Source organism: Anomaloglossus baeobatrachus, chromosome 11 (genome assembly GCF_048569485.1).
Source record: "Anomaloglossus baeobatrachus isolate aAnoBae1 chromosome 11, aAnoBae1.hap1, whole genome shotgun sequence".
Classification (NCBI taxonomy): Eukaryota; Metazoa; Chordata; class Amphibia; order Anura; family Aromobatidae; genus Anomaloglossus; species Anomaloglossus baeobatrachus.
In genome coordinates, this window is record NC_134363.1 from 145293174 (window position 1) to 145321108 (window position 27935).

Genomic DNA, 27935 nt, shown 5'->3' on the forward strand with positions numbered 1-27935 from the left:
TGCCCAACACGCTTCTTGTGACCCTGTTGGCTATTTGCCATGAAACGCTTGATTGTTCGGTGATCACGCTTCAAACAAAAGTTTGGCAATTTCAAGACTGCTGCACCCCTCTGCAAGACATCTCACAATTTTCGACTTTTCAGAGCCTGTCAAATCTCTCTTCTGACCCATTTTGCCAAAGGAAAGGAAATTGCCTAATAATTAAGCACACCTTATATAGGGTGTTAATGTCATTACACCGCACCCCTCCTCATTACAGAGATGCACATCACCTGATTTACTTAATTGGTAGTTGGCTCTCAAGCCTATACAGCTTGGAGGAGGACGACATGTATAACAAGTATCATGTGATCAAAAGACTCATTTGCCTAATAATTCTGCACACAGTGTATATATCCTACTGGCTAAATGTTAGTATCCTTTGCTCACAGCTTTAAGAGTCTGGGTATGACATACACTTAGTTTCACATTCCTGAGCACTGGAGTGGATTGCAAGGATTAGATTATTAAACAGAATACATGGTCTCTTATAAATAGAGGATAGAAAAATCAAGAGTTAGAGTTAATCTAATTTCCATGTAGAAATGCATGTGTAATCATTACAAAGGACTGGAACATGATGTATTCCTTCCAAGGACCTTACAAAAGGGAACAGAGGACATTCATTACTTGTGGAGAAAAAGCAATATAGGCATCTAAATAGGAAAGGATTCTTTACAGTTACAGCAGTCAGAATGCAGAATGCCTGTCCAGAAGAGGTTTCAATGGCAGATACAATAACAGTATTTAGAAAATTGCTTCTCATATAATATGATTATAATTATTTTAATGCTTTCTGATGTATGATAGATGGAGAAGGTTGGACTTTCTGTTTCGCCTAATGTCATTCATGTAGAGAAGCCAGATGTATAGAAGCATAATAATAAAAATAACAACCTACCAAGCTTTACCTTTTTGTTGTTTTTAAGACTTTTGATGAAGAGCTTGATAAAGAGAGGAAAATGAGGGCAAATGCTGAGAGAGATCTGAATGAAGCCGCACAAAGGCTGAAAATGGCCCACGACGAGATCCGGAAACTCACGGATGATTTACTTATTAAGAAAAAGGAGCTTATGGAGCTAGGTAAGTCATCGTGCACTAGTGGTTGTACTCCATTTCTCAGATTGCCTGGTAAGTTGTCATATTGCTTTATCTTAAGCAGCGAAAACATTGTAATAAAGGGGTTCTTGTTATCATAAACGGAGTGTCAAGCCTATACATGGAGTGGTTCCAGTAATAGAGATATCGGAGAATGGATGATGATGCAGTCCATTATATATCGGTACTAGTGACTTAACTGATCTTTAGTCCTGTAGTCCGGAAGCTTTTATTCTCTGGCACTTGTCAGGTCCCATGGATCCCAGAATAAAGGACTATCACTAATACACTTGTACTTGGTTTCTACGTAGTGTTCCATGTATGTTAGAGTTGTTTTCTCTATTGCTTCATTGGTGGACACAAGAAACCATAGGTGTATACTGCTGCCACTAGGACGCTGAGAATATGCAAAAAATGTTATCTCCTCCTCAGCATTATACACCCCCCAACTGGCACGGGGATCATCAGTTTTACTTTAGTGTCAGTAGGAGGCAGACACAGGGTCGCACTCGGCCCCATTTCTACCTTAAATTTGTTGTTTGTTATTAATCATTTCCTTTTTTCTTTCATATTCAGCTTGTCATTGGGCAGCAGAGTGTAATTATGTCACTTTCGTCCCCCCTAGAGGCTGAGAGCACAGTCTGAGGTTTAATCACTACTGTTGCCGCTCTAGTCTGTCCAGCAGAACCCTAACCCCCCCTAACACAAGAGGTTGTTCTTTGTCGCTCCATTGGGAGACCCAGACAATTGCTGAGGTCTCTTAGGTTTGGACTAGGGTAAGGAGGAGTCCTTTCCCGAGGATTCCTTAATAATCTCATCCAACCGTTCGCCAAATAAACGGTCGCCAGAAAAAGGCAAACCAGTTAAGAACCTTTTGGAAGCAGAGTCTGCTTTCCATTCGCGCAGCCACATTCATCCAACCGTTCATAAAACAAAATCTGTGCCTTAGTAGCTTTGCTCCTTGTGGACGACATGCTGTTGTCTCTTAGGAGAGTGACCACTGAGGGTATATGGGAAAAGGGAAACCAATTGTCTGGGTCTCCCAATAGGAGCTAGAAGAAAAGGAATTTACGGTAAGTAAACAACATTCCCCTTTTCTTTGTCGCTCCATTGGGAGACCCAGACAATTGGTTTCCCTTTTCCCATATACCCTCAGTGGTCACTCTCCTAAGAGACAACAGCATGTCGTCCACAAGGAGCAAAGCTACTAAGGCACAGATTTTGTTTTATGAACGGTTGGATGAATGTGGCTGCGCGAATGGAAAGCAGACTCTGCTTCCAAAAGGTTCTTAACTGGTTTGCCTTTTTCTGGCGACCGTTTGTTTGGCGAACGGTTGGATGAGATTATTAAAGAATCCTCGGGAAAGGACTCCTCCTTACCCTAGTCCAAACCTAAGAGACCTCAGCAATTGTCTGGGTCTCCCAATAGGAGCTAGAAGAAAAGGAATTTACGGTAAGTAAACAAAATTCCCCTTTTTAGTTCCACAGTGGTTGGTCCTAGCCACCATACCCTGCATGCTCGCCCCCAGAACCTGATGTGCATAGAGGGAAGACTAATCCGGTACCTTCCAGTCACCTGACACACAGTGTCCGGGACTACCGTTTTCCTCATTGTACTCCAAAGATGGATTCCGGGGCCTTCAGGACAGGTATCTCCTTTCCTAGGTCCCAAGCTACGAGGGACCCCATAAAAAAAAAAAAAAAAAAAGTATATTTATTCATAAGTAATTACAATAATTATCCTGAAAATAGTCCCTGTTATTTAGTTTTAAGGTGGGACTAAGGTTCCTCCCCCCCCCACTACCATCCCCCTTTCTGCTTCTAGCTGCTTTTTTTGAGCCGCCCCCATTTCTCCCTTGCGGCCAAGCATTCTAATTTAGCCCCCTGCTTCATTGTGGAATACTCCTGCGGTTGGGACACGACCCAGCCAATTAGCTGCGCCAACCCTCCTGCGCTCCCTGCCCACCATGCCCAGCCTATCAGAGTGTATCTCTATCGCTCGGCGGGCAGGATTGTTCACCAGGGAATGGGAGCATCTAGAAAAACGTTTCCGTAAATGCATGGAGGTTCTATACCCACTTGTGCCATATTTTCTACAAAGATGGGCAGAGTCTCCTCAGTGGATCCAGCAGTCTCCAAGCTCTCCACCAACACTATCATTCCTCTCTCAGATGGGCTCTCCCTCAAAGATCTCTCTGACATGCAACATGAAACTTTAGCAAAGTCTGCCTTCAAGGCCATGGCATCAGCTCTCTACCCATCCTTCGCCTCCATATGTGTATCCAAAATGATTTCCACCTGGGCCAAGTTCCCTCGCCAGTGCATTCTGTCGGAACTAGTGGACCAGTTTGCCCACGCTGGAAGATATCTCCTTACATATTCAATAGATGCAGCTGCTTGCAGAGCCCTTTCGGCCACCAATAGTGTCACAGTGGGCAGAGTTATTTAGCCGAAGACATGGAACGCGAATGCAGCATCCAAGAAGTCCCTCATCAGTCTCCTTTTTTAAGGTCTCTGACACTACCAGGGGTAAAAGCACCTCTCTTCCAAAAAAGATGCCAAAACTCCCACCCCTCAAGAGGCATTTGTGGGGTGATCGTCTCCTTCTATTCCAGGACGAGTGGCTTTCCGTAGTCAACGACGCTTGGGTTCAGTACAGGGATGATGGAAAGCCCAGGAATCGCCTCTTCCTATCTACAGCCTGAAGCTCAGAGTAATCTTCCTGCCTCTTCTTCACTGGCAGGAGCTTCACTTGTCATCCAATCTGCGTTTAAGGCTACTTTCACACATCCGGTTTGAGCTGTGCGGCTCAATCCGGCTGTGAAGCCTATGCAACGGATGCGGTGAAAACACCGCATCCTTTGCATAAGTTTTTTACATGCGGCCGGTCCGGTTTTTGCCGCTTGCGGCATGCTACTGAGCATGCGCAGTGGCAAAAACCGCATGCGGCGGCCGGATGCGGTTTTTGCCGCATCCGGCATCCATAGGGATGCATTGGGAAAAGCGCCGCATCGGCAGGATGCGGTGCGATGCGGTTTTTTTTTGCCGGAGCAAAAAACGTTGCAGGGAACGTTCCATCCGGCCGCCGCATCGGCTAAATCTGCCGCATGCGGCAAAAACCGGACCGAACGCAAGCCCATGCGGCACAATGCGGCACTAATTAAAGTCTATGCAGGAAAAACGCAACCGGCAGCAAAAAAAAACGGTTGCGGTTTTCCTGCAAAGTGCCGGATTGTGCCGCATTGCAAAAGCCGGAGGTGTGAAAGTAGCCTAATCCAACAACGCCACAGCCATTGCATACATCAACTGTCAAGGAGGAACTTGAAGCCAGCCAGTGATGTCAGAAGTCTCCCGGATCCTTTAGTGACCAAAAGGAATGTACCAGCAATTTCAGCAGTTGACATTACCAGAGTAGACAATAAGCTGCCGACTTTTTCAATCAAGAGGGCTTCACCATCGGAGAATGGTCTCTGAACCGGTAAGTCTTCAACTAGATCTGCCTCAGATGTGGGGACGCCTGATGTCGATCTGATGGCGTCCAGATTAAACCACAAAGTTTCCCATTTTATGTACAGATCTCACGATCCCCTAGCGATCGAATCAGATGCTTTGGCAATTTCCTGCTCCCAGTTCTCCCTTCGATATCCGTTTCCTTCTCTACTGCTGATTCCCAGGCCGATCAAAAAGATCAATGTGGAACGGGTGCCTGTCATACTCGTGATCCCAGATTGGTCCAGGACACCTTGGTATGCAGAGTTAGTCCACCTCCTTGCGGCGTACCGTGGAGACTCCCAGACTTTCCACATCTCCTTTCCCAGGGTCCCCTCTTCCACAAGAATTCTTAGTCTCTCAATTTAATGGCATGGCTGTTGAAGCCAGAGTTCTTTGATCCTCTGGTCTCTCCAATCAGGTCATCCAGACAATGATCAAGGTGAATAAGCCTTCTTCCTCTCGCATATGCTTTGCACATGGAAATCCTTTTTCCACTGGTGTGAAACCATGGTCTTCTCCATACCTTCCCTACTGTCCTTGCTGCAGTCGGGCTTGATTGTGGCCTGTTCCCTAGTTCCTTCAAAGGTCAGGTCTCAGCCCTTTCCATTCTTTTTCAGAGAAGCCTTGCATCTTGTCCCAAGGTAAAGACCATCTTTCAAGGCATTGCACATTCTGTGTCTTCTTACCATTCTTCGGTAGAGCCTTGAGACCTCAACATTGTTCTACATGTCCGTCAGAGGCCCTCCTTTGAACCGGTACCAGAAGGTTCCCTTTCTTTTCTCTCCTGGAAAGTTGCCTTATTGGTAGCCATCACTTTGATCAGGCGTGTGTCCGAACTTGCCGCTTACTCCTGCCGCTCCCCATCTGATCTTCCATCAGGACTAGGCGGTTTTACGTCCGATTCCATGCTTTCTTCCTAAGATGTTTTTTTTCTCTCACGTTAACAAAGACAGTGTTGCTCCCTTCATTCTGTCCGTTTCCCGCTCACACTCAGGAATCGTCACTCCATAAGCTGCACCTCGTGAGAGCACTCCACCTCAACATTGCCAGGATGGCGCCTCTTTCAGGTAGACAGACTCTTTCTTCATGATTACAGAAGTCCTCGCAGAGGACTTCCCGTCTCCAGTTCCACCAATGTCCACTAGATCTGGTCTGCCATTTGGGAAGCTTATTGGATAAAGGACAGGGCGTGCCCACTCAGGGTCACAGTTCACTCCCCTCACATGTTGGGGACCTCCTTGGCTGTCGATTACCAGGACTCTGTCTCGCAGTTATGCAAGGGCTGCTATCTGGTTTTCCATTCATACCTTCACAAGATTCCACATGGTTCACACCTACGCTTCATCAGATTCGAGCCTGGGCAGAAGGGTCCTACAGGCCACTGTAATCCAAGCTCAGACTTGAGGGTACGGTCCTTTGCCCACCCTTAGATCCCCAATGAAAGGTTAGAGAAAAGATTTTGGGTACTCACCATAAAATCTCTTTCTTGGAGCCTTCATTGGGGAACACAGCACGCACGCTTGTATTCAGTTATATGTTCTGCTGTTTATCTACATTTCTTCATTACGTTCTTACCTTCTGGTGCTTTTCCTGCTGCTTTCTCACTAACTGATCATCTCCATGCTACTTGGTGGTGTATCCTACTGAGGAGGAGCTAATCTTTTTTTGCATAGTGTCTACCCCCAGTGGTAGCAGCATACACCCATGGTCTCCTGTGTCCCCCAATGAAGGCTCCAAGAAGGAGATTTTGCGGTGAGTACCCAAAATCTTCTTTTTTTTTAAGCTTCTTATTGATGATTTTTTTATATTTTTTTATTATTATAGAACAAATTATGCAAAAGAAACAAGATGACATGAATGCACTAGAGCAAGAACTTAAAGACCTCAGAGACAATGGTGAGATTTAACTTAATGTGCCCAGACACAATGGAAGACGAGATGGGAATAAAGGATGAGACATGCTGCATTTCAATACGTTTGATTTATTTGTTTTTAAAGGAGACATCCTCCATGGCTCATCTTGTTCCCCTTTCCCCATTAAGAATCCATGCACGCTCGGCCAGGATTAGAGGGGCATGGGGGTTTGGGAGGAATAATTGGAAATAAGAGTTTGGTGGATGGCTATATAAGATATATGGCAGATTTAGACTGATATTCATTAGTAATATATTTACTGTGGTTTAATCTGTATTGGCCATTTAATGTCATTATATTGCCCGGAATTTATTTTTAGCTTTTGTGCTTTTGCCAGGGTATCTGTAAATATATGTACACTGTATGGCAGAATATACCCACACATACAACTCGTGGGCTTTTTAGTAATCTCTTTTTCTTTACAGATTCCCTTGAACTTCAAAAAGCCAAAGAACATAATACTCGATTAGATAAAGAGATTCTTGCCTTACGCCAACGAGTCAGATCACTGGATTCCGAAAGGAAAAAGTACCTGGAGCAGGTTTGCTTTTTTTATTATTTCTTTGTCGCTCCTAATTGGGAGACCCAGACAATTGGGTGTATAGCTATGCCTCCGGAGGCCACACAAAGTATTACACTAAAAGTGTAAAGCCCCTCCCCTTCAGCCTATACACCCCCCGTACTGCTACGGGCTCATCAGTTTTTATGCTTTGTGCGAAGGAGGTCAGACATCCACGCATAGCTCCACAGCTTAGTCAGCAGCAGCTGCTGACTATGTCGGATGGAAGAAAAGAGGGCCCATAACAGGGCCCCCAGCATGCTCCCTTCTCACCCCACTCTTGTCGGCGGTGTTGTTAAGGTTGAGGTATCCATTGCGGGTACGGAGGCTGGAGCCCACATGCTGCTTTCCTTCCCCATCCCTCAATTAGGGCTCTGGGTGAAGTGGGATCCCATCGGTCTCCAGGCACAGGAGACCGTGCTCCATCCACAGCTCCTGAGGACCCTGCTGGATAGGAGCCGAGTATCGTTCAGGGACATGGCCCTGCTACTTGGAGGTACTCTGTGTCCCCGTGGGGACCGCGCACAGCAACACTCCAGCATTGCTGGGTGTGCTAGTGCACCGGGGACAGCAGCGCTGGCTGCATTTGTGCCACTATACACTTCAGCGTCGCTGAGTGTGTTTGTGTCTTTCTTCCCGCCCCCAGCCCTGCCAGTCAGGGGAAGGGCGGGACGCTGTACAGGTCGGCAGCACTGAGGGCTGGAGCATGCTTTGCATACTCCACCCCCTCACTCTGCACAGTGGGGCACCAGTTCCCGCACTTTTCTGGGTCACGCCCACGGCTCCCTCCTCTCCCCAGGACGCCGGCAGCCATTCCTCTCAGCTCTGCTAACGCTGGAGAGGAGAGACAAGCTCAAAGAGACCCAGGCAGGAATTCTGGTGCCCACACAAACGCTTTGCGCAGGCGGTAAGCAGCACCTGTGGTGCTGGCCCCACTAGTGCAGAAGTGTATTTATAGTTTATATGATTATAGTCTATACTTTACACTGTATGGTGCACTGTTGATTTGTGGCTATATACCCTCCTGTATTGCTCAGAGGAGACAACAGCATGTCGTCCACAAATAGCAAGGGTGCCAAAGCACAGACTTACTATGCTGCCTGTGCAGCATGTACGGCTATACTGCCGGCAGGTTCCACTGACCCTCATTGTGTGCAATGCTCGGCCCCTGTGGCACTTTCTCAGCCAGAGCCTCTGCTAAGGGTGGCCCAGGGAGAACCACCTGTTGACACTGTCCAGGTGACAGGGACGGAGTTTGCAGTTTTTACTGAAAGACTTTCTGAGACTATGGCTAAGATATTAGAAGCCTTGCAGTCCAGGCCGGCATCTCAAGCCAGGGGCACTGTGGAATCATTGTCCCCTGGTTCCCCTCAGTGGGAACAGCAATGTCTTCCCGGGGTGTCCCATGGATCCCAGGGTGAGGTCTCTGACACGGACCGCAGCCCCAGACCGACTAAGCGAGCTCGCTGGGAAATCCCCTCGACCTCATCACATTGTTCAGGGTCTCAGAAGATGAAGCGGAGGTAGCTGATCAGGATTCTGATCCTGAGGCCGCTCTCAACCTTGATACTCCTGATGGTGACGCCATAGTGAATGATCTTATCGCGTCCATACATCAAATGTTGGATATTTCTCCCTCAGCTCCTCCAGTGGAGGAGTCAGCCTCTCAGCAGGAGAAATTCCGTTTCAGGTTTCCCAAGCGTACAAGGAGTATGTTTCTGGACCACTCTGACTTCAGAGAGGCAGTCCAGAAACACCGAGCTTGTCCAGATAAGCGTTTTTCCAAGCGCCTTAAGGATACACGTTACCCTTTCCCCCCTGACGTGGTCAAGGGCTGGACTCAGTGTCCCAAGGTGGATCCTCCAATCTCCAGACTGGCGGCTAGATCCATAGTTGCAGTGGAAGATGGAGCTTCACTCAAGGATGCCACTGACAGACAGATGGAGCTCTGGTTGAAATCCATCTATGAAGCTATCGGCGCGTCTTTTGCTCCAGCATTCGCAGCCGTATGGGCACTCCAAGCTATCTCAGCTGGGCAGGCGCAAATTGACGCACTCACACGTACGTCTGCGCCGCAGGTGGCGTCCATAACCTCTCAAACGTCGGCATTTGCGTCCTACGCTATTAATGCTGTCCTGGACTCTGCGACCCGTACGGCGGTTGCAGCCGTCAATTCGGTGGCAATACGCAGGGCCTTGTGGCTGCGGGAATGGAAGGCAGATTCGGCTTCCAAAAAGTGCTTAACTGGATTGCCATTTTCTGGCGACCGTTTGTTTGGTGAGAGATTGGATGAAATCATCAAACAATCCAAGGGAAAGGAAACATCCTTACAATAAAAAAGGAAAAAACATCAGGCACTCACCAGTTGCTGCTTGTGCAAGTTTTGTTGTTTTATTCGTGCAGGTTACAAGTGCATGGAGTGGAGGGGAGGGAGTGGACGCTACACACGTCCAAAGACGACGGCGGCCGTTTCGCACCTGTCTGGTGCTTCAGCTGGTCTGAACTGAGCTGACATCACATCCATTATATCCACATAATACAGGTGGTTGATGTCAGCAGTGATTAAAACAGGTTTAAAATCAAACTGCAGTATTACTACTGAATGGAGTGCAAAATAAGCATGTACAAACATATAAAGACATACAATAAATTTACATATAGCTGGAATCTAGAAAAATTATCCCAAGAATACGCTCAACTCATTTTTATCATTTAGTCCTAATGGACCCAAAGCATTAAACTTCATAATATATTCTGCCTCCTTTCTGAGCAGAAGTTTGTGCGTATCCCCACCTCTGGCTGGAGTTTTAACTAGATCAATGCCTATAAATGACAATACATTGGGGTCAGAATTATGGACTTCTTTTATATGATTGATTAATCTTGTAGCGCCTATTCCGCTAGAGATGGAATTTCTATGCTCTCTAAATCTTATAAACAAATTTCGAATAGTTTTGCCAATATAAAAATATTGACAAGGGCAGAATATTACATACACCACCATTTTGGACCTGCAGGTAATCAGACTTTTGACATAATGTGAATGGCCACCTATTTTAAATGTCCTGCCAACTATATGAAATTGGCAAAAAGAGCAATTGCCGCATCTAAAATTACCTGTAGGGCCAGCATGGTGTAGCCAGGTCAAGGGCGGTAAATAGCGTTTTTTAATCAGAATATCTCCAATATTCCTGCACCTCCTGTGTGTCACTAGGGGCTTATTAATGGCCATGTCTCTCAGCTCATCAATCCCTTCGATTATATACCAATTTTTATTTATCACTGATTTTATTGTTCGGTCCATAGGTCCGAATTTAAAATTAAACACAAAACGATCTAGTTGTTTTTTGGGGGGGAGATTGTTACAATTCCTGACAAGAGATCTTTTTTCAAGCTCTATTTTCTCCTCTGCTTGGGCCTGCATGGAGTTAATTAAATTCAGGGGATAACCCCTTTCCAAAAAGCGTTGTTTTAGATCTTTTGTCTGAACTTGCAAAGCATCTGTATTATTGGTGATCCTATTCAGCCTTAAAAACTGGCTGAAAGGAACCGATTTCAGTACATGCTCAGGATGGGCACTTTTATAATGCAATAGTGTGTTCACTGTAGTCGGTTTCCTGTAGAGCTCCCTTGAAATTAACCCTTCATGGGCTGTTAATTTGACATCAAGGAACTCAATACATTTATCTCCGAAAAAATGTGTGAACAGCATATTGCAATTATTTTCCGAATTTAAATACGCTACAAAGGAATTAAACTGTTCCCTATCTCCATCCCAAATTATCAGGACATCGTCCACAAATCGCATGTACTTTTTTATATGTTTGATATATGGATTGATGGGACTGTAAATTAAACGATCTTCAAGGTGCGCCAGAAACAAATTCGCAAAAGTACATGCCACCGGAGTCCCCATTGCTACCCCACTATTTTGTTGGTACCAAGTGTGCCCAAATTTGAAAGTGTTATGTTTTAAGACCAAATTCAAAGCCTCTTCAATAAAATTAATTAAATGGGCATCTTCACCAAGCTCTCTCAACATATCTGTAATGCTGTCTATTCCAAGGTTCTGTGGAATCCTTGTGAATAGGCTTTCCACATCTAAGGAAGCCCAATTAAATGTTTCTTGCCACTCGAATTGTTCAAGCTGCTCAATCAAATCCCTTGTATCCCTTACAAAAGATGGAATTGTTTTTAGTAATGGATGCAACAGCCAGTCAAGATATGCTGAAAGTGGTTCGGTGAGAGATCCCACTCCCGAGACTATTGGTCTGCCTGGTGGTCTCTGTTCACACTTGTGTACCTTTGGTAGCCAATACCAGTGCGGTTTTGTTGGGAAATCAGGAAAGAGTTTTTCAGCTCTATTTTTTGTTATAAGGCCAGTTGTTATCTGCCTATTCAAAAAACTGCGTAATTTTTCTTTAATTTTACCTGTAGGGTCACCAGTTAGTTTCTGATAAACTGTGCAATTATCTAGATGTTTTTTTGATTCTGCTAAATAATAATCGGTGGTCATAAGCACAGTGGCACCTCCTTTATCCGCTTTTCGTATCGTTACATTCTTGAAGGATTTAATTTTTTCTAGTGCTGCTCTTTCTGAACTAGATAGATTATTCTTCATATTAGGGTATTTTAACGCTTTTATATCTCTCAATACTACTTCCTGAAATAAATCGATACTATTACCAGGGGATATAGGTGGGATAAAAGTAGATTTTAAACCTCCAGTAAATTTAGTGCTATTGTCTAGATTGCTCTCTATAGCTGAAACGTTTGCCACATTAATTTTATCATCTGTTATACTCAACAGATGCAAAGCGTCCTCAGCTACCTTCCCAATTTCTGAACCCATCAGAGAAAAACCAAGGGGACCTATATTGCATTGCCTTTCATCAGCTTGTTTTTGAGTCGATTTATTATCTGCGTTAAAAAAATGTTTTTTTAAATGCAATTTTCTGCAAGCTTTGTATAAGTCCACTTCAAATTCCACCATATTAAATGGTTCTGGAATGCAGAAATTTAGTCCTTTTTCCAGGACCGCCAACATATCATCATCCAGTGTCTCATTAGTCAGGTTGTAAACTTTTTTCTTTTCTTTGTCGCTCCATTGGGAGACCCAGACAATTGGGTGTATAGCTATTGCCTCTGGAGGCCACACAAAGTATTACACTTAAAAGTGTAAGGCCCCTCCCCTTCTGGCTATACACCCCCAGTGGGATCACTGGCTCACCAGTTTTGTGCTTTGTGCGAAGGAGGCAACACATCCACGCATAGCTCCACTTTTTAGTCAGCAGCAGCTGCTGACTATGTCGGATGGAAGAAAAGAGGACACATATAGTGTCCCCAGCATGCTCCCTTCTCACCCCACTGTATGTCGGAGGTGTTTGTAAGGTTGAGGTACCCATTGCGGGTACGGCGGCAGGAGCCCACATGCTGATTCCTTCCCCATCCCTTTTTACAGGGCTCTGGGTGAAGTGGGATTTACCGGTCTCCAGGCACTGAGACCGTGCTCCATCTACAGCCCCTGGAGAAGATGCTGGATGGAGCGGAGTACATCAGGGACATGGCCCTGCTTCCTCAAGGTACTCTGTGTCCCCGTGCATTTGGCGCTCACACCGCAGCATGCTGGGTGTTGTAGTGCGCCGGGGGACATCAGCGCTGCGGCGCCTGTGCCATAGCCTCATTCAGCTTAGCTGAAGCAGGCACACTTATGGGACTCGGCCGCGCCGGCCGCTGGGACTGCGGCACGGCTGGCACTTGTAGTGCGCCGGGGACTTCAGCGCGGCCTGCGCTTTTACGGCGGCCGCGCTGATAACTACAGTCCCCGGCTTTTGCGGCCTGCTTCCGTTCGTTCCCGCCCCCAGACCTGCCAGTCAGGAGAGGGGCGGGACGCTGCCCACGTCTAGGACTCGGGCGCGCCGGCCGCTGGAACAGCGGCGCGGCTGGCACTTGTAGTGCGCCGGGGACTTCAGCGCGGCCCGCGCTTTTACGGCGGCCGCGCTGATAACTCGAGTCCCCGGCTTTTGCGGCCTGCTTTAGTTCGTTCCCGCCCCCAGACCTGCCAGTCAGGAGAGGGGCGGGACGCTGGCCACTTCTAGGGCGGTCGCGCCTGCCGCTGGGACTGCGGCGCGGCTGGCACTTGTGGTGCGCCGGGGACTTCAGCGCGGCCCGCGCTTTTACGGCGGCCGCGCTGTTAACTCGAGTCCCCGGCTTCTGGGCCTAGTCTCCCTTCGTTACCGCCCACAGCCCTGACAGTCAGGGTAGGGGCGTGACGCTGCAAGAGCAGAGCTGAGAGCTGGAGTATGTTTTGCATACTCCACCCCTCTCACTGTGTGCAATTCCCGCACTTTCTCAGGCACGCCCACGGCTTCCTTCTCTACAAGGACACCGGCAGCCATTAGTGTCAGTTTCTGTACGATACAGAGACAAGTGTGGAAGACCCTGGCATTCTGATAGTCACACAATCGCTGTAACAGGCGTTAAGCAGCACCTGTGGTGCTAACCCCACTAGTGCAGAAGTGCACTTATAGATATGCTTGTACTATATACATTGCACTGTTTGGTCGCACGTTGTATATACCCTCCTGGATTATGCGGAGGAGTTATCAGCATATTCTCTGTGTAAAACAAAGGTGCAGAACCACATGTTTTTCTATACAGCTGGTACAGCATGTACGGCTATACAGGCCGGCAGGTACATAGACTCCCATTGTATGCACTAATGGCCAGGGGATGAGGACGGTGTCTGCAGTATTTACTGACAGTTTTTCTGAGACTATGGCTATGATACTAGAAGCCTAGCAGTCCGGACATGTCTCTCACAATATGGGCACTGTTGAATCATTGATCCATGGCCCCCCTCAGTGTGAATAACTAACAGCTCCGGGAATGTCACACGCATCCCAGAGTCACGGCTCTGCACGGACGTCAGTCCCAGACAGCCTAAGTGGGCTCGCTATGAGCGGCCTCGGTTTCATCAGGGTCCTAACAGAAGGACTCGCTGTGTAATGAGGCGGAAGTAGCGGCTCAGGATTCTGATCCTGAGACCGCTCTCAATCTGGATACACCTGATTGTGACGCCATAGTAAATAATCTTATAGCGTCCATCTATAGAATGTGGGTTATTTCTCACAACTCCTCCAGTGGAGGAGTGAGCTTCACGTATTTTTCTGGACCACTCTGCCTTCAGAGAGGCAGTCCAGGAACACCACGCTTATCCAGATATGCGCTTCTCCAAACGGCTTAGGATACACGCTATCCCTGTCCCCTGACTTGGTCAAGGACTGGACCCAATGTCCAGAGCGGCATCCTCCTATCTCCAGGCTTGTAGCTAGATCCATAGTTGCAGTGGGAGATGGAACTGCAAACTCAAAGATGCCACTGACAGACAGATGGATCTCTGGTCGAAAGCCATCTATGAGGCTGTCGGCGCACCGTTGCTCCGGCATTCTCTCCCTTGGGGCACTCCAAGCTATTTCAGCTTGTCTTACACAGATTGACACGGTTACACGTACATCTGTGCCGCAGGTGGCATCCTTAACCTCTCAAATGTCTGCATTTGTTTCTTACGCGATTCAGGTTGTCCTGGACTCTGCGAACCGTGCGGCGGTAGCCTCCGCTACTCCGTGTCTTTAAGCAGAGCCTGGTCTGCTCGTTAAGTGAATGGAAGGCAGATTCTGCTTCCAAAAAAGGTTGCCTAACCAGTTGCCTTTTTCTGCTGACCGACTGTTTGGTGAGCGTTGGATGTAACCATCAAACAGTCCAGGGGTAAGGATTCATCCTTTCCTCAGCCCGGACACAACAAACCCCAACAGAGCAAGAGGCAGTCGGGGTTTTCGGCCTTTTCGAGGCTCGGGCAGGTCCCATTTTTCCTCGTCCAAGGTGGACTCAAAAGGATCAGAGGAGCTAAGATTCTTAGCGGGCTCAGTCTCGCCCAAAAAAGCGACAGTCGGAAAACCCGCTTCCAAGGCGGCTTCCTCATGACTTGCGGCCTCGGTCCGTAGCAGGCTCTCCCGCCTTGGCGATATTTAGCTGCCATAGGTCAATGACCATTGAGTGTGAGACATTCTGTCTCACGGGTAGAGGATAGAGCTCACTTCTCGTCCTCCAACTCGATTCTTCAGAATTTCTCCACCTCCCGGCCGGGCCGCTGCTCTTCTGCAAACAGGGTGCACTCTATAGGCAGAAAGAGTGATGACCCCCGTTCCTCTTCAGGAACAAGGTCACGGTTTTTACCCCAAATTCTTTGCGGTACCTATATCAACGGGCCGTTCCGTCCCGTTCTGGATCTAAAAATGCTCAGCAAGCTCGTGGACACCAGGCGGTTCCGGATGGAATCCCTCCGCCATGTCATCGCCTCAAGGTCCCAAGGATATTTCCTAGCATCATTAGGCATCAAGGATGCTTATCCACACGTGCCGATTGATCCAGAGCACTAGCGTTTCTACGCTTCGTTATAGGAGACGAACACCCTCTGTTCGTAGCTCTACCTTCCGGCTAGCGACAGTCCAACTGGTCTTCGCCAAGGTCAGGGCAGCAGTAGTCACGGTCCTGCACTCTCAGGGTCACTCTGTGGTCCCGTATTTAGACGATCTACTTGTCAAGGCACTCTCTTAGGAAACATGCCAACACTGCCCGAACGTTGCGCTGGAGACTCTCTAGAGTTTTGGGTGGATCATCAACTTTTTAAAGTCAGATCCGACCCCGACCCTATCGATAACATATCTAAGCATAGAGTTTCTTACTCTCTCAGCGATAGTGAAGCTGCCGCTAGACAAACAGCATTCACTACGGGCTGCAAGCTCTTCTTTAAGAACCAGTCGCACACATTGACACGCCTCATGCACTTCCTACATAAGATGGTAGCAATGGAGGCAGTTCCTTTCGCGCAGTTTTACTGCGTCCACTACAATGGGACATTCTCCGCCAATGGGACGAGGAGTCGACGTCCCTCAACAGAGTCGTCGTTCTTCTCAGGCGGCCAAGGAACCTCTACGGTGGTGGCTTCTTCTCACCTCTTGGTCAAAAAGAAGGTCCTTCCTATCCCCGTCTGGGCGATAGTTACGACAGACGCGAGTCTATCAGGGTGGGGAGCAGTTTTTCTCCACTACAGCGCTCAGGGTACGTGGACTCAGCAAGAGTCCACTCTTCAGATCATTGTTCTTGAACACAGAGCAGTGTATCTTGCCCTACAATCCTTCCAACAGCGGCTGAAAAGCAAGCATATCCGACTTCAGTCGGACAGCTCCACAGCGGTGGCATACATCAACCACCAAGGAAGAACGCGCAACCGGCAAGCCTTCCAGGAAGTCCGGCAGGTTCTGATGTGGGTGGAAGACACGGCATCCACCATATCCACAATTCATCCCAAGTGTGGAAACTAGGAAGCTGACTTCCTAAGTCGCTGAGGTGTGGCCGAAAGAGTATGGTCTCCTCACCCGGACGGGTTTCAGGAGATCTGGCGCCGCTGACAGAGGCCGGACGTCGATCTAATGGCGTCACGGCACAACAACAATGTGCCAGCTTCATGGCACGGTTTCACAATCATCAAGCTCTGGCGGCAAACGCCTTAGTTCAGCATTGGTCGCAGTTCCAGCTACCTTAGGTGCCACCTCTGGCATTGTTGCCCAGAGTACTGCGCTAGATCAAGACCGACTGCGGCCGCACCATCCTCGTCGCTACAAATTGGCCGAGGATGTGTGGTACTCGGTTTTGTGGTGCCTCACGGTAGGCTAACCGGGGGCACTACCAGACCAATCAGACTGGCTGTCTCAAGGGCCATTCTTCCATTTGGATTCTACGGCCCTCAACCGGATGGTGTGGCATTGAGTCCTGGAACCTAGTGTCCTCAGGATTACCTCAGGACGTGGTTGCCACCATGAGACAGGCTAGCATACCAACGTCCGCCAAGATTGACCACAGGACGTGGAAGATGTTCTTATCTCGGTGCTCGGCGCAGGGGGTTTCTCCCTGGCCGGTTGCATCGTCTATGTTTCCTTCCTTCCTGCAATCTAGGTAGGAAAATGGGTTGTCGCTCAGTTCCCTTTAGGGACAAGTCTCAGCGCTATCTGTATTTTTTCAGAAACGACGACTTCCTCAGGTACGCACGTTCCTACGGGGAGTTTGTCTTCTCAGCACTCCGTACAAGCGGCCGTTAGAGCCCTGAGATCTGAACAAGGTTCTAATTGCTCTCCAGATGCCGCCTTTCGAGCCTTTGAAGGATGTCTCCCTTCCCGTTTTTCACGGGAAGTGGCCTTCTAGTAACGGTCTCGTCTCTTAGGAGAGTTTCCGAGCTAGCAACGCTCTCATACAAACTCCCTTCCTGGTCCTTCACCAGGACAGGGTAGTTCTGCGTCCGGTTCCGGAATTTCTCCCTAAGGTGGTATCCCATTTTCATATCAATCAGGATATCACCTCACCTTCTTTGTGTCCTCGTCCAGTCCATCAATTTCAGAAAGATTTGCATCTGTTGGTTCTGGTGAGAGCACTCAGGTTCTACTTCCCGCATGGCGCTCCTGCGCCACCCGGATGCACTCTTTGTCCTTGTCGCTGGTCGGCGTAAACAGTCGCAAGCTTCCAGATCCACCCTTGCTCGGGGGCTCGAGGCACCAATTCTTGAAACCTACAGTTCTACTGGGCTTCTGGTTCTCTCAAGGCCGAAGGCCCATTCTACCAGAGCCGTGGGTGCATCCTGGGCATTACGGCACCAGGCTACGGCTCAGCAGGTGTGTCAGGCACCCACCTGGTCGAGTCTACTTACTTTTACCAAGCATTATCAGATGCATACCTACGCTTCGGCAGACGCCAGCCTAGGTAGATAAGTCATTCAGGCGGCGGTTGGCCACCTGTAGGAGAGGGCCGTTTGACGGCCCTATCATGAGGTATTCTTTTACCCACCCAGGGATTGCTTTTGGACATCCCAATTGTCTGGGTCTCCCAATGGAGCGACAAAGAAGAAGGGAATTTTGTTTACTTACCGTAAATTCCTTTTCTTCTAGCTCCAATTGGGAGACCCAGCACCCGCCCTGTTTTCTCGGGGTTTTTCTGTTTTTTCGGGTACACATGTTGTTCATGTGGTATGGTTCAGTTCTCCGATGTTTCCTCGGATTGAATTGGTCTTTAAATCAGTTATTGGCTTTCCTCCTTCTTGCTTTGGCACTAAAACTGGTGAGCCAGTGATCCCACTGGGGGTGTATAGCCAGAAGGGGAGGGGCCTTACACTTTTAAGTGTAATACTTTGTGTGGCCTCCAGAGGCAATAGCTATACACCCAATTGTCTGGGTCTCCCAATTGGAGCTAGAAGAAAAGGAATTTACGGTAAGTAAACAAAATTCCCTTCTTTATTAGGCTCCGAACTGATTGTCAGTCCCTCCAGGAAACAGCTTTCCTTTTCCCTATCAGGGGCACATTTATTTCTCCTCCGGCCTCTCCTTGTCCGCCTTCTAAAGGGTTAATGGGAAAGTTCATATTAGATCTATCTTCACTTAATCTCCTTTTTCCCGGGGGTGGTTCCTCCTGACCGCTGGAATCAGAATCTGTTGTCCATGCGGCTCTTTTATTTGATGCAGTTTTAGGTTTTTTCCTTGATTTTCCTTTCTTATAGGTAGAGAAACTGTCATTATTTTTATTCCATCTGAAAACAGTTCCAGAATCATAGTCTGCTTTCTCTCTCAAAAACTTCTCTTTTTTGCGTTCTTTTACTATTGTTTGATATGGTATTAATTTTTTGTCTAGGTTCTGTAGAAATTTGTTCCACTGATCCTGTGATAAACGCATCTCTAGCTCTTTTCTTAATCTTATCAGTTCAGTTGTTATTTTAGCATGCTCTTGCTCGTTTTTCTGTAACACGAGATCTAGGAATTTAAATGAACATTCTGCCAGAACATTATCCCATAGTTGTTTGAAATCGGCATCATCCTGATAGAATGATATTGCCTTCATAACTCTTAGTCCTCTGGGCACCCGTTGACAATCCTTGTATGCACGTAGTGACTGAGCCGACCAAAATAAAGAGATTTCCTTCTCTGCCAGATTGGATATTTTATGTTCCAGAGATTTTATGCTTAAAATGTCCGTGTCAATTTTATTATTGCACTCCAAAAAAAACGTGCTTGCGTTCTCCCTCCCCGCAAGGATTCCACATCCACTGCTGGTCGGTGTGACCACCTCCATTATTTCTAATTCAGCCATCACAGTAAAAGGATTTTTATGTTCTTAGTATTCTAGATTCTGGTGCTCCTGAGACGTGCTCACTGATAAATATAGAGACACAACTTATTCATGCGAAAAAGGAGAAAAGTTCAGGGCACTGGCCCAACACCAAAAAACTTTCAGAACATCCTATACTGGGCCGAAAAAGGTGCACATGCTCTGCGGTGCCATTGATGTGAATAAACATGTGAACATCAGAGCAATAACAAAGGAAAAAACATCAGGCACTCACCAGTTGCTGCTTGTGCAAGTTTTGTTGTTTTATTCGTGCAGGTTACAAGTGCATGGAGTGGAGGGGAGGGAGTGGACGCTACACACGTCCAAAGACGACGGCGGCCATTTCGCACCTGTCTGGTGCTTCAGCTGGTCTGAACTGAGCTGACATCACATCCATTATATCCACATAATACAGGTGGTTGATGTCAGCAGTGATTAAAACAGGTTTAAAATCAAACTGCAGTATTACTACTGAATGGAGTGCAAAATAAGCATGTACAAACATATAAAGACATACAATACATTTACATATAGCTGGAATCTAGAAAAATTATCCCAAGAATACGCTCAACTCATTTTTATCATTTAGTCCTAATGGACCCAAAGCATTAAACTTCATAATATATTCTGCCTCCTTTCTGAGCAGAAGTTTGTGCGTATCCCCACCTCTGGCTGGAATTGAAGTTGTAATCATCAAACAATCCAAGGGAAAGGAAACATCCTTACCCCAGGCCAAACCAAAAACACCCCAACAGAGGAGGGGACAGTCGAGGTTTCGGTCCTTTCGGGGTACGGGCAGGTCCCAATTCTCCTCATCCAAAAGGCCTCAGAAGGATCAGAGGAACTCCGACGCATGGCGGTCTAAATCACGCCCTAAAAAGACCGCCGGAGGTGCCGCTACCAAGGCGGCTTCCTCATGACTTACGGCCTCCTCACACCGCATCCTCGGTCGGTGGCAGGCTCTCCCGCTTTTGCGACACCTGGCTGCCACAAGTAAAAGACCGTTGGGTGAGAGACATTTTGTCTCACGGTTACAGGATAGAGTTCAGCTCTCGTCCTCCGACTCGATTCTTCAGAACATCTCCGCCTCCCGAGCGAGCCGAGGCTCTTCTGCAGGCGGTGGGCATTCTGAAGGCAGAAGGAGTGGTGGTCCCGGTTCCTCTTCAGCAACAGGGTCACGGTTTCTACTCCAACCTGTTTGTGGTTCCAAAGAAGGACGGGTCCTTCCGTCCTGTTTTGGACCTAAAACTGCTCAACAAACACGTAAGGACCAGGCAGTTCCGGATGGAATCCCTCCGCTCCGTCATCGCCTCAATGCCCCAAGGAGATTTCCTAGCATCGATCGATATCAAGGATGCTTATCTCCACGTACCAATTGCTCCAGAGCATCAGCGCTTCTTGCGCTTCGCCATAGGAGACGAACACCTTCAGTTCGCGGCACTGCCGTTCGGCCTGGCGACAGCCCCAAGGGTTTTCACCAAGGTCATGGCTACAGTAGTTGCGGTCCTCCACTCTCAGGGTCACTCAGTGATACCTTACTTAGACGATCTGCTGGTCAAGGCACCCTCTCAAGAGGCATGCCAACACAGCCTCAACGTTACTCTGGAGATTCTCCAGAGTTTCGGGTGGATCATCAATTTTCCAAAGTCAAATCTGACACCGGTCCAATCACTGACATATCTTGGCATGGAGTTTCATACTCTTCCAGCGATAGTGAAGCTTCCACTGGACAAACAGCGTTCACTACAGACAGGGGTACAATCTCTCCTTCAAGGTCGGTCACACCCCTTGAGGCGCCTCATGCACTTCCTGGGGAAGATGGTGGCAGCAATGGAAGCAGTTCCTTTTGCGCACTTTCACCTGCGTCCTCTTCAATGGGACATCCTACGCAAGTGGGACAGGAGGCCGACGTCCCTAGACAGGAACGTCTCCCTCTCTCAAGCAACCAAAGCTTCCCTTCGGTGGTGGCTTCTTCCCACCTCATTATCGAAAGGAAAATCCTTCCTACCCCCATCCTGGGCGGTGGTCACGACGGACGCGAGCCTGTCAGGGTGGGGAGCAGTTTTTCTCCACCACAGGGCTCAGGGTACGTGGACTCAGCAAGAGTCCTCACTTCAGATCAATGTTCTGGAGATCAGGGCAGTGTATCTTGCCCTAAAAGCGTTCCAGCAGTGGCTGGAAGGCAAGCAGATCCGAATTCAGTCGGACAACTCGACAGCGGTGGCTTACATCAACCACCAAGGTGGGACACGCAGTCGGCAAGCCTTCCAGGAAGTCCGGAGGATTCTGCTGTGGGTGGAAGCCACAGCATCCACCATATCCGCAGTTCACATCCCGGGCGTAGAAAACTGGGAAGCAGACTTTCTCAGTCGCCAGGGCATGGACGCAGGGGAATGGTCCCTTCACCCGGACGTGTTTCAGGAGATCTGTTGCTGCTGGGGGATGCCGGACGTCGACCTAATGGCGTCACGGCACAACAACAAGGTCCCAACATTCATGGCTCGATCTCAAGATCACAGAGCTCTGGCGGCAGACGCCTTAGTTCAGGATTGGTCGCAGTTTCAGCTTCCTTATGTGTTTCCTCCTCTGGCTCTGTTGCCCAGAGTGTTACGCAAGATAAGGGCCGACTGCCGCCGCGCCATCCTCGTCGCTCCAGACTGGCCGAGGAGGTCGTGGTACCCGGATCTGTGGCATCTCACGGTCGGCCAACCGTGGGCACTGCCAGACCGACCAGATTTGCTATCTCAAGGGCCGTTTTTCCATCTGAATTCTGCGGCCCTCAACCTGACTGTGTGGCCATTGCGTCCTGGATCCTAGCGTCTTCAGGATTATCTCAAGAGGTCATTGCCACTATGAGACAGGCTAGGAAACCAACGTCCGCCAAGATTTCCTCCCTAAGGTGGTATCCCCTTTTCATCTCAATCAGGACATCTCCTTACCCTCGTTTTGTCCTCATCCAGTTCACCAATGTGAAAAGGATTTGCACTTGTTAGATCTGGTGAGAGCACTCAGACTCTACATTTCTCGTACGGCGCCCCTGCGCCGCTCCGATGCACTCTTTGTCCTTGTCGCTGGCCAGCGTAAAGGGACACAAGCTTCCAAATCAACCCTGGCTCGGTGGATCAAGGAACCAATTCTCGAAGCTTACCGTTCCTCGGGGCTTCCGGTTCCCTCAGGACTGAAGGCCCATTCTACCAGGGCCGTGGGAGCGTCCTGGGCCTTGCGACACCAGGCTACGGCTCAGCAGGTGTGTCAGGCAGCTACCTGGTCGAGCCTGCACACTTTCACAAAACACTATCAGGTGCATACCTATGCTTCGGCAGATGCCAGCCTAGGTAGGCGAGTCCTTCAGGCGGCAGTTGCCCACCTGTAGGACGGAGCCGTTACGGCTCTATTATGAGGTATTATTTACCCACCCAGGGACTGCTTTTGGACGTCCCAATTGTCTGGGTCTCCCAATTAGGAGCGACAAAGAAGAAGGGAATTTTGTTTACTTACCGTAAATTCCTTTTCTTCTAGCTCCAATTGGGAGACCCAGCACCCGCCCCTGTTTTTGTATACACATGTTGTTCATGTTAAATGGTTTCAGTTCTCCGATATTCCTTCGGATTGAATTTACTTTAAACCAGTTTATAATTTTTTCCTCCTTCTGGCTTTTGCACCAAAACTGATGAGCCCGTAGCAGTACGGGGGGTGTATAGGCTGAAGGGGAGGGGCTTTACACTTTTAGTGTAATACTTTGTGTGGCCTCCGGAGGCATAGCTATACACCCAATTGTCTGGGTCTCCCAATTGGAGCTAGAAGAAAAGGAATTTACGGTAAGTAAACAAAATTCCCTTCTTTTATTTAGGAATAAATTAAAGAGGTTATCAAGATTTAAGATATTGATGACCCAATCTTAGGATAAGTCATTGAGCACGGAGCCAGAAAACTTCAACTCCTTACACTGTAGAGTGGTTGTTCTTGGGTACTAGAGATCAGCTCCCATGCATTTCAATATTTATTTATTGAGCTGCAGTACCTGAGAACGGCCACTATATGGTGTACTAGCTGTACATCTGGGGCCCACAGGACTTGTCAGACCCCCACTGATCTGATATAATCTATCTTACAGATATGCGTTTCGCATTAGCTTCTTCAAAACCCCCTAGGGGTTGTCCTTCTTGAAGTCCTTTGAAGAAGCTAATGCGAAACATGCGATATGGTTGTTCCTTTTTGTGTTAAATTTACTCTCCCATTTTGGAATAATCTTTCTTGTTTCTAGATTTATTTAGGAGTAATTTGGACTCTTTTGGTTTATAAACATAATATATGTCATCCCCTTGCCTTGAAATAAATAATTTGGGTCAAGAATGAGGACAAAAAGATTTTTATAGAGTAATGCTATAAAATGATGAGTTTTTTTTAATGTATCATAGTTTTTTTCATCTTTTGTAGTGTGAAAAAAGTACCAGCGACTCAACCAGCTCCACTGCCGCACCTATAAACCTGCAAGACAATCCAGAGCTACATAAAAAGTAATTGTACCTGAAGGAGATAGGTTCAATGTCTTGTACACCATATATACTAAGGGTGCTATAGGGCTGTGGAGAATGGGCAGAACTCATTGGGTGCTTGGAATTCGATTTGGGGTCTCTTACTTCACGGATCCTCAATGTAAGGGAATGAATAGACCATGGGGGGTAAAACTAAAGCTGGCCACCCACATTAGATAGCTGGAGGCTGAATGAGCGCATGGCTGACATCTGTCTCTCCCAACTCCCCCATATGGAGTAATCGGCTCGGCTGACCGCTCCGGTGTTCTTTACCAGAGCGATGACTCTGGCAGGGGCTTCGTTCTCCACCAAACTAAGGAATCGAGGTGGTTGAATTCCATCATAATCTGGGGGGACAGTAGGGGGCCCCCATACATATTAGATGGTCGGCCGATCCCGCAGTAATCGTTTGGCTCGGTTAAAACCTATCTTATATGGATAGAGGCCTTTGAAATCTGAATGTGCAACTCCTGGCATTCAGCAACCAGAGATAGAAGCCTCGGGGCAGGAACATTACAACGATCAATTGCTCTTTAACTAGTAATTTGCACATAGTTAGATGCTCGTCATAGGTCACATCACCCTCCAGAACATCCAGCTTTGGTGTGTAACCCTCCCATGTCAATTGCAGTCCTGCAACAATTATAAGGCACCTGAATACACAAGTAATACAAGTCCGTACCTGCAGTCAGGTTACTATTTTTCTTTTTCGGGACTCTGTACAACTACACATGTGGCACGTCCGCCATTGACTGACAGTCATCATTTGTGTCCCACACAGCTATATAGGTAGAAAAATAAAAAAGCCATGACTGACATAGTGCTGTGAGGCAAAAAAATCAGCTATGGTCTTGATTGTTATGGACAATGCATGGTCAAGGTTTTACAAACGGCGTATTAAGATGCAATAAGGGGTAAATAATTAAGACCAACGGGGCCGCGAGTCTCCTCCGCAGGAAACCGCAGCTGTTTGTGATCTGGATTCGGGGCGCTGCGGTCTCTCGCCGTGTTCTCCCTGTGATGAACGCTTGCATCTCCGCAGCAAAGAACTGACATGCTGCGTCTTGGGAAGCTGCACCGCAGGTCAGTTTTCGCTGTGGGAAAAACAAGCATAGTGGTCCTGGGATTTCTATAAATCCCATCCACTGTGCTTGTACTGTACAATGCAGTGTTTTGGACACAGCGAAAACACGCTGCATCCAAAACGCTGTAAACCCTGATTGTGGGCACGCAGCCTATTAGGTTGATAATATGTTAAAGGGAACTTGTCAGGTCAGATAATGCTATTAACCTGCACATACAGAGTTAATCTGCAGGTTAATAGTGTTATGGAGGTGCCTTGCTGCAGTATGGACATTTCGGCACCAGGGAGAAAATTACCTTTACTTCTCCCAGGAGCCACTGGCTTTCAGTTATACAGGCGTGCCATTTGACTACAGTCACCACTCACAGCAATGAGATTGGAGACTGTAAGCATGCTTTGGCACTAACTGACAGCTCGTGGTGCATCAGTGCAGATCCGGCTGTCAGTCAAAGTGCCTGGGTGTGCTTACAGTCGCTAATCTCAATGCTGGGAGCGGTGAAAGCCGGCGGCTCCCAGAAGAAATTAAGTTAATTTTCTCTCTGGTGCCGCACTGCCAGTAAGGCAGTTGGGCATCTGCCCAGCACTATTAATCTGCAGATTAACTCTATGTCTGCAGATTACTAGCATTATCCGACCTGACTGATTCCCTATGAAACTGTCCTGATTCTGATTGTGGTGCTCTGCTCTCCTGCAGAGCCGATGCTTGGTTTTGTATTATCCTCCGGTGGACTGGTTGTTCCCGGTCTCAGGCCCTGTGGGAGGGGAATGTTCAGTGGAGCCTCATTCTGGGTGATTGCTCTGCTTTTATTTTGGAGCTACTTCACTCGGAATGCTGCCAGTGATAGTTCCTGTGTTGCAGCAGTTGCTGTTGGCTCCTGTAAGTGACGTCTTGATCTTGTCCCACTACCTTGTTCCTAGTACCCTCCTCCTCCTGTTTCCCCAACCCTGACTTGACTCCCTGACTCCTAGACCCCTGGCTTGTATCCTGACCTCAGCTCCACTCTCTCCCTTTGTACTTGTCGTGTCTTCCTGGCTTCCAGACTCCCGACTTGTATCCTGACCTCAGCTCCGCTCTCTCCTTTTATACTTGTCGTGTCTTCCTGGCTTCCAGACTCCCGGCTTGTATCCTGACCTCAGCTCCGCTGTCTCCCTTTGTACTTGTCGTGTCTTCCTGGCTTCCAGACTCCCGGATTGTATCCTGACCTCAGCTCCGCTCACTCCTTTTATACTTGTCGTGTCTTCCTGGCTTCCAGACTCCCGGCTTGTATCCTGACCTCAGCTCCGCTCTCTCCCTTTGTACTTGTCGTGTCTTCCTGGCTTCCAGACTTCCGGATTGTATCCTGACCTCAGCTTCGCTCTCTTCCTTTGTACCTGACATGTCTTCCTGGCTTCCAGACTCCCGGCTTGTATCCTGACCTCAGCTTTGCTCTCTCCCTTTGTACCTGACATGTCTTCCTGGCTTCCAGACTCCTGGCTTGTATCCTGACCTCATCTTCGCTCTCTCCCTTTGTACTTGTCGTGTCTTCCTGGCTTCCAGACTCTCGGCTTGTATCCTGACCTCAGCTTCGCTCTCTCCCTTTATATTTGACGTGTCTTCCTGGCTTCCAGACACTCGGCTTGTAACCTGACCTCGGCTCCGCTCTCTCCCTTGTAACTGAGGCAAATTCTCGGTTCCTGATCTTTTGCTTGTTTGAGTACTCCTCCACTAGTGTATCTAGCGACACCTAGTGTTAGAGCATCATAGAAGCATTTTAGAAATTTAGCTGGACCATGGCCAACTTTCCACATCTTCTATGAAAAAATATATGCAAACTTCACAAGTCCCTTTAATGAACCAATCAACAGAATTAAACTTCATCCAGATGTTTGTTTTATACATGCATTTTATTCGTGAGATACTGACAAATCCACTGATGGAAATCGGATTCAGCCCAATAATGGATATGCTCCGTTTTGATGTTTGATTTATAAACGGATGTCTCGTTGAGGCGTTATGTGTTGTTTCTCCGTATTTCTGGAATTGAAGCCTTATTTTCTCGCTAGGTGTAAACTTGAGGTTGAGGGAAAGGAATGTCAGAATAAGCAGCTGCAGCACAAGTTCCGGAAACTACAGAGCGAGTATGACGACATTGTGGAGCGTAATGAGGAGCTGGAATCCATTTTGGGGGAGTCGCAAAATCGCACTAAAGAACAAGTGGATTATTTGGAGTGTGAAATCGCCGGGCTCCAGAGGACTGTGAGTGTGAAATCTGTCATAGAAGTGACCGAGAAATGCGAAGATTCTCTTTATTTACAGTTTTAGCATTACTTAAAGGGTTCTTTCTTTATCGTTCCTTTGGGAGACCCAGACCATGGGTGTTTAGCTTCTGCCTCCGGAGGACACACAAAGTACTACACTTAAAAGTGTAGCTCCTCCCTCTGAGCTTATACACCCCCTGGTAGCCAGTCCTAGCCAGTTTATTGCTTTGTGTCAGGAGGCATACATCCACACATGCATTCTCATCTGATTTGTTTGACTTTTGGAAAGAGTTTGAAGAAAAGCGGGTCCATGTCTGGACTCCCGGCATGTCCCTTCTCACCCCACTGTGTCGGCGGTGTTGTTAAGGTTGATTTACAAGGCTGCAGCCTTACATGCCGCGCTCCGTCACCATCCCTTCTGGGCTCTGGCTTGAAGTGGGAGCCAGCACGGTCTCCATGCCTGGCAGGAGTCCGGTCTCCATCCACAGCCCCTTGAGGATTCTGTTGGACCGGAGCACTCATCCCCAGGGTCATGGCCCTGCGTCTCAGCAGCTAAGTACCTGAGACGTTTATGTTGGGGGTCCCCGTGCTTTATTGTAAGGGGAGAGTATGCTGTATGTGATTGTTTTAACTTTTCCGGCGGGTTCTCTAGCTTTTGCCTGAGAACCGCACCGATGGTGCCTGCTTGTCGGCCTCGCCGCTTAAATTTAGGCCCCGGCTTCGCCGGAGGCCTAGTTTCATTTTCCTGCCCTCGCATGTCACTCATGCA

The 27935-nt window shown here is 48.0% G+C and overlaps 1 protein-coding gene across 5 annotated transcripts in view; it reads left to right on the forward strand.

The window, feature by feature from the left end:
* The window catches only part of CCDC30 (coiled-coil domain containing 30), a 195804-nt gene that overhangs the window by 85822 nt on the left and 82047 nt on the right, over window positions 1-27935 (forward strand). For all 5 annotated transcript variants that reach the window (XM_075327804.1, XM_075327803.1, XM_075327805.1 and 2 more), the window contains 5 exons: window positions 969-1122; window positions 6454-6525; window positions 6969-7084; window positions 23747-23826; window positions 26972-27164. In XM_075327804.1, coding sequence (XP_075183919.1) covers window positions 969-1122; window positions 6454-6525; window positions 6969-7084; window positions 23747-23826; window positions 26972-27164 — 615 coding nt within the window. The remainder of the gene's footprint in view (window positions 1-968; window positions 1123-6453; window positions 6526-6968; window positions 7085-23746; window positions 23827-26971; window positions 27165-27935) is intronic.